Raw genomic sequence first — 15,668 nt, 5'->3', positions numbered from 1 at the left:
ACTATCACAAACAATAGTAACAAACTGAAAAGAGAATAAAAGTAAAAAAAGAAACCATCAGGATCCTTCCCTCAGAGCAGTTAGTGAAAGATAGCCCTGGGGGCAGGGAGAGTCTAGCTGGAACAGTAGCAGATGTCTGGTGTTTTCCTCATCTACCTCCTGCTCTCTCCTGGAATTCTTCCCACAGGGCAGATGGCCCTGTAGGTGGGGAAAGGGAAAGTCAGGCTTTGAATATCTTCTTTGCCTGCCTCTCTCCCTCTCTTTCCTTGACTCTTTCCCGCAGGGCAGTTGATAATACATGGCCCTGTGGGGGTGGAGGTGTGAGTCCAGCTGGGGACTCTTAAGTCCACATTTAACTCTAGACAAGGTCATCCAATGAAGCTGAATGGTGGGAGATTCAGGACAGACAAAAGAAAGTACTACACACAGCACATAGTTAAACTATGGAATTCTCATCAAGAAGATGTGGTGATTGCCACTGACATAGATTGCTATAAAAGTGGATTAAACAAATTAATGAAAATAAGACTATCAACGGCTGCTAGGTGTGATGGCTATATACTGGGGCTGTTCACACAACATGCCAGCTCAGTGGTTGAGTGTGGGTTGTTTTGAATGGTGGATTGTTTGTTGAACCATGGGTTAGCATGTTGTCTGAATGTAGCCAGGGTGGCTTGTTAACCATGCAATGTGGCTTATTTTCAAGCCACCTTGAGAACCCATGGTTTGTTGTTGGGTTGTTCAAGATGGTTAACAAGCCACCTTGGATGCATTCAGACAACATGATAACCCACCTTGTGGAGAACGTGCTGTGTTCAGACAATATGCTAACCCACAGTTCAACAAACAATCCACTTTTCAAAACAACCCACACTCAACCACTGAGTGTGGGTTAGCGCGTTATGTGAACAGTCCCACTACCTCCAGGATCAAAGGCAATATGTCTCTGAATACCAGTCTCTAGGAAACAACAGTAGGAGAGAGTTATTTCCCTGAAGTCTTGCTCAGTTCTTTGCAGAGTTAGGGTATAAGATTATATCCACTACATTATGAAGAAGCATCAGGGTAGAATCGAGCAATTCCTGCCCCTACTGGCCAGCAAGTGTTGTCTTGCCTACTTTGCAGCAATAAACAGGAATTTAGACTTAAACAAAATTGAGAGGATGTTTGGCTAAAGAGCATGTGAAGTATAGAAATATGAGAATATGGTGAGTTAAAATTAAAAGAAATGTTTTTCAGGCAATCTGAAATAAGTATACTTTTAAATTGATTTTTGTTTAACTTTAAATGTGTTCTTAAATTTAATGAATGGTGAAATTCAGACTCATCTAATTGCTTTTATTCGTGTTGCAATACAGAGTTAAGGCCTCTGTGCTGATCACTGTGCTGATCACTAATGATAGAATTTTCATAGTTTTACCTTTTGGCATTAAAATAGTCATATCTTTGCATCTCTTGATAGGTCTTTTGCCACTAAATTGAATATGCTGCTCTACCATGCACATAGGTTAAGGTGAAAGAGAAGGACTGAAAAATTTGCATTCTTAGAAACATCATAACACACACAAAAATCACCTTTTGTGAGCTTCAGAAGTGATAGGTCCCACATTGAACCTGTTTCTGGAAACTAGCTATTTAAACTGTTCACATCTCATGTACACATATAAATCTATGGGTAGTATCCAATGGTGACTGGCTTTGCGCTGATTCTGTTGCACAGGCACCTCCTACCGCTTGCACAAGAGTGAATTAGCACTTCAAGGGACAACCGGAAACGAAATGCTCATTTCTGGAAGGGGGCAGGTTCACATAAGGGAGCCCTGCCAGCCTGCCCGCTTACAGAAATGAGTGTTTCTGCTCATTTCAGGACTTGCCCCCAGAAGTGCTAATCTGCCGTTGTGCAACAGAATTGGCAGGGTTGGCCACGTGCTGAATGGAAGGGGCAGTGTATACTGCGCATTATCCACAAACTTTTCATATGAAATGTTCTTCCTTTTGGCAAGGAAGAGTTGATGGCTTTCTGGACTCTTCCAGTTATATCATTCTGAAAGAGTTGTCTCTTGTCTTCTAGGTCAGAAGACCTGTCTCCATTTACATGGTATTTTTCCTTACCTATATGTACCATATGATGGCTGTGGACAGCTGCCAGACCATTATCTGCGTCATTTAGCATTCAGCATTGACCGAGCACTCAATGTTGCTTTAGGAAATCCATCCTCTTCTGTTCAGCATGTGTTCAAAGTGTCGCTAGTCTGTGGAATGTAAGTATGGTTTTATTACGTGTTTTTAATATGGTGTGATATTTTGTGCTTGTGACAAAATTGGAAGAAAAGTATCAGATATTCAAAGTTTAAAGCACTGTTAGATAATAAAAATTCTTTGGAAATACTTTCAAAACATTTTGACAAGACTTTTTTTTTAGTGTTTTCACATACAGAACAACTCCTCCGCCCTTTCCCCAATCATCAGTTTCAACTTGTACCATATTCCTTACCTCCAACAAACTTGCCCTTTAGGCTCCATCAAAGGATCAGATGTGAGAATCTGATGTCCTGATGGTAATTCCTTCTAGCCAGGATGTTACGGGAAGACATGTCATGTAACTTTGCTTGGTGTTAACTGGCTATATTAAAGCTTTGCTGGTATGATGGCTCAGCTTTTCACCTTCTGCTTGAGTGCTTGTGTCAGTGGGGATACCTGGTGATGGTGATGAATAGAGAAATAAAATGCGCTTGTGACATATTTCTTGGAAATTTCCTAACATGTATATGAGCTACAGTTAGTATGAAGGGCACATTCGCTTTTCCTTTTGAGATAAGGAAACATTTTGTGTATTTTGAGCAAATGTTGGTTGTATATTCTTCAATTTTGCATACTTGTGAAATAAAAATGGCTGAATTTAAAATGCGGGTCCTTTTGTAGACATAAGACAAGATAAATGTATACAGGAGCTTCAGGCTACTGATTGCTCCAGATGTTATACAAATTAGCGGACCATGTTTACATATTGTATATGTCCATGGTTTTCCTGAAATATCTGAGTGCTATATTTGTCTTTTTTGTTTTGATTTTTTTTAATTGCATGTGGATGCTGTAGGGAGTTACGGCTCCACATAGCATGTAGATGCATTAATTTATAACCAGGGGAGCCACAATTTTTGGCTGGTATCCAAGCCAAAAGGTTGCCGGTTCCATGCTCTGCAGCTTTGGCCATAGTGCAGCCATAGTGTTCTGAGCGCTTCAGCTCCGCAATGGCCTTGGAAGCTGGAAAGTGTGCTGATTTGGGCAGCATTTGATAGGCTTGACGTGCAAACCATCCCACTAAGTTTTTGCCATGTTCTTTAACATTTTATACTATATTTTTGGTGAGGATTTGTTAGATTGGCTTTTGAGACTGAGAGAAGGAACCATCTGACGTTTCTTTTACTAAACATAGCTGTTGTCTTCTGTAATTCATTTTGTCTCTTTACTACATACTCTTCTCACCGGTCATTGATACTTTAATATATGCGCCTCATGTGGGAGTAGCAAATATTTGTAATTATGATGCACAGGGTGAGGTCCAGATCTAGGGCTTGGTATAAGATCTAATGTGCAAAAGTCCCATTTACTCCCATTTACTTCAATGAGACTAGCTCAGTACACATATGGACCTACTGGATCAGAGTGACTATCTACAGCAGGACAAACAATGATATAACATTGTACTGAATTTTTGTTTTCCAGGCCTTTTTATGGTTACCATGAAAAGGAAAGGCAATTTATGAAGATCTATCTTTACAATCCTGCTATGGTGAAAAGGTAACGATGTAGCAAAAGTCTGACACCTCTATTTTTGTTAGTGAAGTAGAAAAAAACACTTTCTCCATTAATATTTCACAAAAGTACACTACTGTAATGTGCTCTACCAGGGTCTATCTTAAAGATAAGGAAGAAGGATCCTGGCACAAGTCTTTGGATGACTTATATTGCTGCTGTATTTTTGTTCCTCTGTATATTTATTGTATCTGGTTTTGTTTATATGTTTAAAAATATGTTGATGCCATCTTGAGCAAAAATGGATAGGTGGGATAAAACAGTCATAAAACGTGTTGTTTAGTTCTGTAACTGGAATGGTTACATATCTTATAGCAATTATTTGGAGGTAACGATAATCTATGGTTTATTGTTATGGAACACTTTGCAGCAAACCTTGGGCTGGTGCAACCCTCTCCCTTCTCATTTTCCAGTGCAGTTGCAAGCAGGAGATTAGAAGCTTTTGCTCCTATTTCTGATTAACTGTAGCTTGTTGTTACATCCAAACCTGGACAAACTGTGGTTAACCATGGTTTTCTGAAATAAGTCAAATTCAAACCATGCGTTATGAAGCTGACTTGACTTAACAAACCATAGCTAAGAGTAAGACTAACCACACTTTAGGGCTTGGATGCAAAAACTGCAGTTAATCAAAAACAGAAGTAAAAGCTTTTGATGTCCTTGCAACCACAACAGAAGATGAGAGTGGAGAGGAAGCATACAATCCCAAGACTCACTGTGGCTCATTCCCACAATGATAAGCCATGGTTAATTATTACAAAAAGCAACTAGTGTGAGCAAATAATCTCAGTTTATTCAGATTTAGGGAAGTAAAGGTGGACAAAAATGAATAAGAACTCTTTGTGGAAGTGAGAGGCTTTGAGAGCTAGTAGCTTTGAAGCTATTGGGAAGTAAGAAGGTTTTATAGGTTTAGTGAGAAACTTGAGTTCCTAAGTTCTATTTTTTCCTAAATATACTGATGGAAATATGCATAGGCTTCAGAGATACAACTATGCATCCATAGGTATTTATTTGGGGAAAAGCAAAGTATTGTGTAGGCGTACAGCTATGCCAAATGTTCTCTAATTTCAATATTTGCTTCAAAAGTAGCACCTTTGATGCAGCTGAACAGATTGCCCTCCCAAAATCTTTGCCAAATACTTGCACTGTTCAGTGTTGTTTGGCACCCTTTTATTCTCCTGGTTGATTTTGCTTCTCAGAGCCATTTTCCTTCTTTTTTGCCCTCATAGTCTTAAATCTCATCTGCCAACACTGCTACTAATTTGGCTGTGGTGAGCCATGTAATTTGGTGTTTAAGCTTTTGTGGATGTCCTCATGTCAGATGTAGCATATAACATCAACAAAATTGTCGATCACCATGGCCATTAAGATTAAGCAGTAGTAAAGACTGTAAAGGCAAAGGAAAATAGTGCAGAATAAAACAGTATTGAAACAATATGTACGTGTTCACAAAAAGTGCCAAAACTGACAGGCTCTTTCAGATATTTTTTAAAAACAGCAAATGTGATAAAAGTTACAACTTTGCACTATTTTGTAAATGACAAGCAATCTCTTTGGAAGCTGTCCTTATTCATGGGAAATAAATTTATGATTGCATTGTAATAATTGAGGGCTTTTGCAAACTGTGTATAGAACTTGAAAATATGAGTTGGTTTTCAGTTTATACCTTTTATAGTTTTGTTGCAGATCTATTCAAGTGCCTGTAATTGTAATTTTGACTCTGAGACTGCGTTTCAAAGATGCTTCTTATATGCATTTATGTAAATGGAACTGTGCATGCAAAATGAGCTGCATTACTGTTCCAATTGTATGAGCTGTTCCCTTTTGCTTAAACAGATGCAAATAACTTACTTGAACAGCTTACACACATGGAAGTGGGTTCTTTGGACCATAGTTTTAGTACCTAAAATTTTGGCTGTTTAGCTATAATTCTGAGAGTATGTGCTAGGAAATGCCTCTTTTGATTTATATTTCAGTAATTATCCCATATTAAAATATAATGTTGGAATGTTAAGTAACATGGTAATGTTTTTCCATCTCTGACATCTTTTTCAATTATAGAGTGTGCGAGCTTCTACAAGGTGGAGCCATAATGAATAAAATTTACCAACCTCATGAAGCTCATATTCCCTACCTCCTCCAGCTCTTCATAGATTACAACTTGTATGGGATGAATTTAATAAACCTGGCTGCTGTCAAGTTTAGAAAGGCAAAGAAAAAGGGTATGTAAGTCCAATTGATAAAAATTGTTGTACAGTTTTAGGAAAATCTCTAGAATATACTTTCTTTTATGTAAAATATCGATGATAATTCATTTTGCCTTTGTAATAGTTGGTGTGTATTCTGTACTACTCTTCACTGTTAATATATGCTATATGATGTGCAGGGATGGAGTTTGTTTATTTAAAGTATTTTACCTGTTTAACTGAAAAAGGATCCCAGAACAGCTTACAAAGATCAAGAATTTTGTTTATTTAATTTTATTTATTATCTATACTGGCCAATTGCCAACACTCTCTGGGCGACTCACAAAAATGAAAAACCTAAAATACAACATGATAAAACATAATATAAAACCTTTTGTTTTATTCTTTAGTTTATTTAGTTTTTAAACATTTAGAGTAAAAACCAGCAGCAGGGAAAGATCTAAAACACAGTAACACAATTAAAAACAAAAATGAAGGACTAAAAAGCCTGGGAAAATAAAAAGGTCTTCACTTGGTGCAAAAAAACCACAATGTAGGCACCAGGTGAGCCTCTCTGGGGAGGCTATTCCACATCCAGGGTGCCACCATTGAAAAGGCCCTCACCTCATTTATCAGGGACACCCAGAGAAGGGCCTCTGAGGATGTTCTTAGGGACTGGGCAGGTCTATGTGGAGACGATGCTTCAGGTAACCTGGCCCCAAGCCGTTTAGGCTTTAAAAGTTAATACCAGCACTTTGAATTGGGCCTGGAAATAGACTGGAAGCCAGTGCAGATCACAGAGCACTGGTGTAATGTGATCATATAGGCCAGTCCCCGTTAACCATTTTGCTGCTCTACTTTGGAACTGCTGACATTTGAACCAATTTCAAAGGCAGCCCCATTTATAACACTACAGTAATCTAAACAAGAGGTTACCAGAGCATGGATAACTGTCATCAGGCTATATCTGTCCAGATAGGATCATAGTTGATATATCAGCCTAAGCTGACAAAAGGCGCTCTGTGCCACCAAAGCCACCTGTAGTGGCAGTGCTGGATCCAAGAATACCCCCAAACTACAAAACTGATCCTTTAGGGGGAGTGCAACCCCCTCCAGAACAGGTTGAACATCACTTAGCTGGGCAGATGAACCACCTACTAACACTACCTCCATCTTGTCTGGATTGAGTCTGTTTATTGGCCTTCATCCAGTCCATTACCGTGCCTAGGCACTGATTTAGAACAGCCACTTCCTCACTTAGATTTGATGGAGAGGAGAGATAGAGCTGGGTGTCATCCGCATATTGATGACACCTCAGCCCACACCTCTGAATGACCTCTCTCATTGGTTTCATATAGATGTTGAACATCATGGGGGATAGAATAGAGCCCTATGGAACCCCACAGCATAGCTGAAAAGTCACAGAGCAATAAGTACCACCTTCTGGAATTGACCATCCAAGTAGGATCAGAACCACTGTAGTGCTGTGCCTCCAACTCCCAACCCAGACAACCTATCCAGAAGGATACCATGATTGATGGTATCAAAAGCCATTCATAGATCCAAGAGAATCAACAGGGCTGCAGTCCCCCTGTCCCTCTCTTGGCAAAGGCCACAGGGCAATCAATGCAGTTCTATTCCAAAACTAGGCCTGAAGCTGAATTGAAATTCAAAAGTGCTTGGAGTTGACAGCAACCACCCACTCAGGGCGCAATCCTATCGAAATAGGCGGCTGCCTCTGAGCTTGGAGACGACCGCCTATCCAAAGCAGGGCAGGAGAAGCACGGATGGGATTGCTCCCTCCTCACTTCTCCTGCCCTGCTTTTTCAGCTAGATAGCCGACTGTGGCTGTGGGAACATGGAGTGGGGAGGGAGGCTGCTTTACGAGACATTGGATGTGTTGTACAGGCAGCTACACTCTCCCCACCCTGGAACGCCCCCAGCCACACCCTTTTCCAGCCACTCCGCGCTCCTCTTGCGAGCACGGAGGATGGGGTTGTTCCACGCTGCCTCTGAGACAGCGCAGAAGTGGAGGGAGGTTGTTTCTCTGGGAACCAACCTCGGAGTGCAGGCTCTGAGGTCAGTTCCTGGAAAACCAGATATCCTATGGCTGTCTCGCCGTTGTCTAGCGGCCATAGGATTGCTCCCTCCAGCACTTTGCCCAGGAAGGTGATGTCAGCAGCTGGCCTATAGCTGTTAACATCTTGGGGATCTAGATAAGTCTTCTTGAGGAGTGGCCTAATTACCTGCCTTAAGGCTTAAAATCTAAAAGACAAACCACAAAAGAAAATAGGATTTGTAGGGAGAAAGAAAAAAACAAACTGTGGCGCTAGTTCTTAGTTACAAAGTTCTTATAGGTGTTCTTTCTGGCAGGGAAGGGTGAAACAAGTTCCCTGTAGCGGTTCCTTCTCTGGCCAGTGTACGAGGCCAGATTGGTCTCCCGCTTGCTGTGATGGTGTTAGGTGCAGAGGCTGTAGCTTCCGAATGGCCCTTGGTCCTCTGGCCTTTGGATGCAGCCAGAGTGTGCTTCCCTTCAGCTCTTGAACTGAGGAATGAATGCATAGGTAAAAAGGAACACTCAAGAACTTTTTCTATTCTTGAATTCTGTTGGAGGTGTTTTCATGATGTGTAGAAGGGATAAACATAAATCTGGGATATAGAGAGCTACTCCCCATTACTGGATGATACCATTTCCCAGAATGTATTGTTAGGCTGTTGAGACTAAGCCCCTCTCACCAGAATGCATGGGAGGGGGGAAGAAGTGTGTCTGCTAACACCACCCCAGATGCTGATGTACCCTTTTTGTCCATGCCACCTCAGCAGCTACAGGCATGTGGCCAGTGGGCAAGTCAGCATTTGGAGGCCTGGCCACAGGGTACAGTCCCACTTCTCCCATACATGTTCATTTTTTGTATATATATTGTGTGCATGCATGTGTGTGTGATGGGGAGAACATCTGAACAGTCTTTGTTTATGCTTTATGAAATTTGCCACAAGGTAGGACTCATTTTGTGGTGGTAACAACAAGTGTGAGATGTTATGTATTTATCAGAAAGAATGTGTCCATATAACAGATTAGAACAGTACACCAATTGTGGCCCCTGTTCAACTACCAGGCAGTTTCTGGAGAACCACCAGTAGTGTGGTAAATATGTTAGACTCTCCCAAGAAAGACTTAGATCAGTGACTGCCAGTCAGTTCTCTAACTATTTAAATGTGCTGTGTTCTCACTTGGAAATGTCTTTCCAAGATGGGGAAGAGGGACAAAGCCACTGGGTTTCAGCTTCCAAGGCACCTTCTGAATTCTTACAGTGGGTCTTAGTACTTACCCTGTTCCCTGCTTACAATCTACCAAAGTAAAAGGGCTTCATACTGCTTCTTTTGATATGCTCCTTGCATGCCAAGATGATGTGAGCAGACCAGGGGCAGCAGGACAGCCATGCCGCAGCAGACCTGAGATCCAGCATAGCAATGCAAAAGACATCCTTTTTTCCTGCATGGAAATGGGATTTCTCATTGTAATAATGAAATGAATGGAATACAAATACTTTCCAAAGAATCATTTAACAATCCTCAATAATTTTTGCTTCAAGTTACTTAAAGGAGTGTACACTGATGAGAGCATGAGGAGACTTGTTTCCATTTGCTGTCTGCCTCCATGTTCCACAGTTGCTGAGCTCATCTGATCATCTCTGAGGCAAGGAGGAATGTCTGTGCAAGCACAGCACCATGTGTCAAGCCTCCTCCTGGTTCAGAATTCTTTGGGTCTTGCAAACTTTATGGCTGCAATCCCATCCACATTTATTAGTCAGTCCCATTAAGCTGGATGGAACTTTCTTTTGAGTAAACCTGATCAGTCAGTATGGCTGCAATCCTAAACACTTCCTAGGATGGAAGTGGAACTTACTTTTGAGTAAGCATACCTAGAATTGTGCTGGAAGCACAATTATATAAGGGCATGGTTTAGCACAATGTGCACAAACAGGAATGATCCTCAGGTTGGAATGCTCTGCTGTATAGCCAGGAGGAAAAGTTGGACATTTTTGCTTTTGGTTAGCTCCAGTCTACATTTCTTGGGAATGACAAACTGTGTTTAGCATTAACCATGATTAGTTTCAACCTAGCCAACTTCAAAACCTTAGTTTCTGTAGCTGGCTTGTTGAAACTAACCATATTTAACATTAACCACAACCCTGGGTCTGGACAACACAGCAAACTGTAGTTAATTAGAAGCAGAAGCTTCGAACTCCTGTCCCTTAGCCATGTAGGAGAAGGAGAGAGGAGGAGAAGCATGCAAGCTCGAGGCTAGCTGTGGTTCATTCCTGCTTGTGCATGTAGCTCCAAAGCATGGTTTACCGTGACATGTGAACGCAGCCATTATGTTCTGGCACTAACTGTTGTGAAAGAGTATATCAGGAAGCAAGAGCTCGGTTCCTGTTTGATAACTTTATACATACCAAACATCATTAATTATGAGCAATATCTGGTATTCAGAGATACACTGCCTCTGCACATGGAGGTTCCTTGTGCTCCAAATACTGCAACCCCCTTGCTGTGTATTCCCATTAAAATGCATACACTTTGTTAACTAATTGAAAAAAATCTTGAGGTCAGTTGGTGCAAAAAAAATACTGATGTCTGTGTATCTTTCCCCTGCAATAAATTGCCTGCAAGGGAAAGGTTAAGTACCTCTTCTTTCCCACCCCACCCCTGCTCCAATCAAATTCATTTTCCTGCAGCTGTGTTAAAAGTTGGTGAGGAAATCAGGAGACACTTCACAAGTTACATCTAGTTTAGCCCAGAGTGACTGACAAAACAAATCTTAAATCTGTTAAACCTTTTGTCTCTGCTTTGTCACTTTCACAGTTGGATTTCAAACCAGACACTAGGAGCGAAGGTGATAATCCTAAGAATACTGAGGATGGAGTTGACTTGCTTTTGGAGGATAATACTTATTAATTTAATACTTAAAAAAAAAAACTTACCTTGCTCTTTTATATAGCAGAGTTCACACTCCTGAGAATCCATGTCCTCCACTTTTTTTAGAAATGTTATTTGACTCCTGGTGCCTGATTTGAAATCAGCTGTTATTAACAAAAGTGGAAGCGGAAACATTTAGCTACATTAAGTATGTTATCCAGCACTTTTCATATAGTGTGTATACTCAGGCATATACACTCTCTCTGTCACACACACACACATGCACATGCACACACTGAAGTTCACCCACTGATTCTGAGTGATTGAGCTTTAATTTTTAAATAAATATGGTGGATGACACTATGAAACATATGTTGGAGAACAAACTGTGGCTCAATCCATGAGCCACTGAAGCACTGGAAGTTGTGGGTAAGTACTTCTGTGAGAGGGCAGTTCATGTCATGACTAGCCTATGCATTCCCCTGCCAGGTACAGGTGAGACAGAGCTGCGCTATGAACCTATACTAAGGGCTTTATGCATATCAAAGTAGTATCCCTGTAAATGGTTTGGTTTATCTATGAACTGTTTTCCTAGGTGCCACAGAGACAATGTGCACCAGTCCTACTAGTAAGGGAGTACTGTTTCCTGCCAGACAGATTTGTGCTTCAGTTGCAGTGGGGTTGGTCACTGTTTGTGCTGCATCTTAATCCAATCCTTGGACTCATGGATAAATACATTAATGCTTTTGATACTTTGGTATGCATGTAACTTGAATTACTAGTATGTTTATGTATACATGCATATTTCCTGATGTGCTGTTTATCGGGTGTGCATATGGAGTCTAGCATGGCAAGGATCCTGTATGGAGTAGAGGTAATAAGTGTGCACAGAGATTGCTTCTCTCTCCCCACTGTAGGTTGTCTTAATTTTTCTCATGCTCCCCTCCCATAAATGACAATAGTTCCCATTGACTCTGTTCCCTGCACTGCTTCTCCATCAGTCAAAGGGCAAGTTTTGCCTTCATCTCAGTTGTCTTGATTGCAGTCTGTTTCGGTTCTCTTATAAAAGTGTTTGGCTCCCATTGATTTCTGTGGAAGAAATGCAAATCCATGAGTAAATATTTTAACGCTGTTGTACAAAGACAGTTATGTTATACTGATAGCCACACTGCTAAGGACTAGTGAGACAAATCTGCAGAATGTAGTGATAAGGGAGCCAAGAACAAACTGCTGGTAGGTGACCCAAGCCAGTTATTTATTTATTAGTGATGTTTCTATGCCACTTAATATAATAAGTCCCTAAACAGTTAACATATAAATATTAAAATCATATTATTAAAAACAGTAAGCAGTAAGATAGAGTGGTATGATTAATTACAATTAATTACAAGCCAGAGAAAGCCTGGGTGAACAAGTGCATTTTTAGGAGATGCTGAGACCACGTGAAACTTTTTCTAAAAGTGTATTGCTAGGTTCTCCTATTCTTATGCCAGTTCCAATGTCCTCTGAATCTGAAAAGATAAAATTTAGATAAATAGCACATGGGGATAAACAAAGCACCTCTTCTTAAACTGATTTTGTATTTATTGTCGTTATAGGATTCTGCCTACTCACTGCATGTGGAATATATTTGTTCAAGATACAAAAAAATTGCTATTTCAAATCTGCAGTATTTAAATGGGTAATACAGGTTGACAGATAATTTTCAATACTGGACAGTTTACATATTGCGCTCTATTTTTAGGTGATGCATTTGAAGAAATTGGACGTTATAAAGATACTTTGTCAGGACATTCTGCTACCAGAACCCGTCTTCAATGGGAAGATAATCAAATACCAAGGTTAGCATAGCTGACTAGATTTTTTAAATAAAGCACAGTTCAAAGTAGAAAATTGATGAGTTTGGATCCAGACTAAGTTGAACTTAGTTCCCGTTGAAATCATAAATACAAGTTAATCATGATTTAAGTCCCATTGATTGACTTAGCCTGGTTCCATCCCATTGTGTGTATTACTTCAGCATCACTTTTAAATATGTCTGCAAACTTTACTTATTAGTTTAACCAACAAAAGCTTTTAGTTTGACTAATCAGCAGAGGCAAAAAATTTAATCAGTGGGGCTGAGGTTGAAGTCACTTTATTTTTGAAGTCATTTTGGCTCTGGTGTGTTGTCGTAACAGGGAATGATAAAGATGACCTAACAGTCTAGTGCTAACATATGAATTGCTGTTAAAAGTTTGTTAGTGAGCATACAGTTCCCACCAAACAGGATTTATTGAAGAGCATTGCTTAGTTGATAGAAGAAGACTTGTGTTTATTAATTTGGAACATTGTAACATGTAACATATATTGGACACATTTCACCCAAATACTTATATGGTTGCCTTCTGAATTCTTTCTCTGAATATCTTCTGTGCTTAACTAAAAGCATGTCTGTCTTTGATCTTTATAATCAGTCCCTCTTTGCATATGTGCCTGTTGTTGTAAATACGTAAATTAGCCTCCCCTTCCAGTACATTCACAAACCTGTTCTCCAGGCCTGTCCTCAGATTCCAGTAACCTGACTCAGCTCTGCTTATACCATGTGACATGATCCCAACCTAGCTTCTTTGTATACCCTGACCTCTGGTGCCTGCCTTCCTGTGTTGCTGCTGTGTGAGATTGGGAGCCTCTCTCTTTTAGTGTCTTTTAGGGTAGAGAATAAGTGATGAGTCCTATTGTTTCAGCTCTCAGGGCACATAACTAAGCCATCTCTGCCTGCTATCAGTCTATGGCCTGACCTGCTATGAACCTGACATGATTCGGCTATTTATTTTAAATATATTCTGATCTAAAATGTCTAATGTCATTCTTTCCTGTTTTTGAATTTAACATAATATAATTTTAATAAGAAATATCATATGTTAATTGAACTTTCATTTTAATGTAACTGCAGCTCTTTAATACTGGAAGCTATTGAACCACAGAGTACTTGTGAACTGGAAGTGGATGCAGTGGCTGCTGATATTTTAAATAGGTTGGATATTGAAGGTAAGCACATTTTCTGTGTGTAAATCATTCAAGACACTGATAAGTTGTTTCTACAATGCTTAGCCTCAGTGTTTAAAACCTACGGGTTTTAGTTAGCAATAAAATATTATAATAGGAGGAGTCAGTTAAATAATAAACACAAGAGAGGGAAGCCAAATGTTAGAAAAACCTAGTATTATAAAGGTTTAAAAACAGAGAATCTTTAAAAGTAATTTGGAAGTTCTTGTTTCCTAATAAGATAATGGAAAGATATAAGTAACAGTTCTTTAACTATTCCCGTAGCATTATCTTTGTATAAGGTTTGGTTGGTGTTCTTAGAGGTAAACATTTTATTGTTCTGTTTTTAAAGAATGTTGTTGTTCAGTTGTTCAGTCGTGTCCGACTCTTCGTGACCCCATGGACCATAGCACGCCAGGCCTTCCTGTCCTGCGCTCTCTTCCGGAGTGTGCTCAAGTTCATATTCATTGCATCAGTGATGCTATCTAGCCATCTCCTTCTCTGCCGTCCCCTTCTCCTTTTGCCTTCAGTTTTTCCCAGCATCAGGGTCTTTTCCAGGGAGTTTTCTCTTCACATTAGGTGGCCAAAATATTTGAGCTTCAGCTTCAGTATCTGTCCTTCCAATGAGCACTCAGGGTTGATTTCCTTTAGGATTGACTGATTTGACCTCCTTGCAGTCCAGGGGACTTGTAAGAGTCTTCTCCAGCACCACAGTTCGAAAGCATCAATTCTTCGGCACTCAGCCTTCCTTATAGTCCAGCTCTCACAGACATACGTTACTACTGGGAAAACCATAGCGTTGATTATGCGGACCTTTGTTGGCAAGTTGATGTCTCTGCTTCTCACTATGCTGTCTAGGTTTGCCATAGCTTTCCTCCCAAGGAGCAAGCGTCTTTTAATTTCATGGCTACAGTCAGCGTCTGCGGTGATCTTGGAGCCCAAGAAAATAAAATCTGTCACTGCTTCCATTTCTTCCCCTTCCATATGCCAGGAAGTGATGGGGCCAGATGACATGATCTTAGTTTTTTTAATGTTGAGTTTCAAACCAGCCTTTGCACTCTCCTCTTTCACCCTCACCAAGAGGCTCTTTAGATCCTCTTCGCTTTCTGCCATTAGGGTGGTATCTGCGTATCTGAGGTTGTTGATAATTCTCCCGGCAATCTTAATTCTGACCTGTGATTCATCCAACCCGGCGTTTCTCATGATGTACTCTGCATTTAAGTTAAATAAGCAGGGCGACAATATGCAGCCTTGTTGTACTCCTTTCCCAATTTTGAACCAATCGGTTGTTCCATGTCTGGTTCTTACTGTTGCTTCTTAACCCTCGTACAGGTTTCTCAGGAGACAGGTAAGGTGGTCTGGTACCCACATCTCTTTCAGAATTTGCCAGAGTTTGTTGTGATCCACACAATCCAAAGCTTTAGCGTAGTCAATGAAGCAGAAATAGTCGTTTTTCTGGAATTCTTTTGCTTTCTCCATGATCCAGCGAAAGTTGGCGATTTGATCTCTAGTTCCTCTGCCTCTTTGAAACCCCGGTTGTACTTCTGGTAGTTCTCGGTTCACATACTGCTGAAGCCTAGCTTGTAGGATTTTGAGCATCACCTTGCTGGCATGTGAAATGAGCGCAATTGTACGGTAGTTTGAACACTCTTTGGCGTTACCCTTCTTTGGAATTGGAATGTAACTTGACCTTTTCCAGTCTTGTGGCCACTGCTGAGT

At 40.4% G+C, this 15,668-nt stretch overlaps 1 protein-coding gene across 2 annotated transcripts in view; it reads left to right on the top strand.

Moving 5' to 3' along the window:
• The window catches only part of REV3L (REV3 like, DNA directed polymerase zeta catalytic subunit), a 105,577-nt gene that overhangs the window by 30,794 nt on the left and 59,115 nt on the right, over positions 1-15,668 (top strand). For both annotated transcript variants that reach the window (XM_084827307.1, XM_084827306.1), the window contains exons 2-6: positions 2,072-2,261; positions 3,727-3,801; positions 5,878-6,038; positions 12,667-12,763; positions 13,858-13,952. In XM_084827307.1, the coding sequence (XP_084683433.1) occupies positions 2,072-2,261; positions 3,727-3,801; positions 5,878-6,038; positions 12,667-12,763; positions 13,858-13,952 (618 nt within the window). The remainder of the gene's footprint in view (positions 1-2,071; positions 2,262-3,726; positions 3,802-5,877; positions 6,039-12,666; positions 12,764-13,857; positions 13,953-15,668) is intronic.

The sequence above is a fragment of the Heloderma suspectum genome, chromosome 1 (genome assembly GCF_057233095.1).
Source record: "Heloderma suspectum isolate Gila_16-S chromosome 1, 16-S_ref, whole genome shotgun sequence".
Classification (NCBI taxonomy): domain Eukaryota; kingdom Metazoa; phylum Chordata; class Lepidosauria; order Squamata; family Helodermatidae; genus Heloderma; species Heloderma suspectum.
The sequence above is the reverse complement of the archived record's forward strand: the minus strand, read 5'-3'. Positions and strand labels throughout refer to the sequence as shown.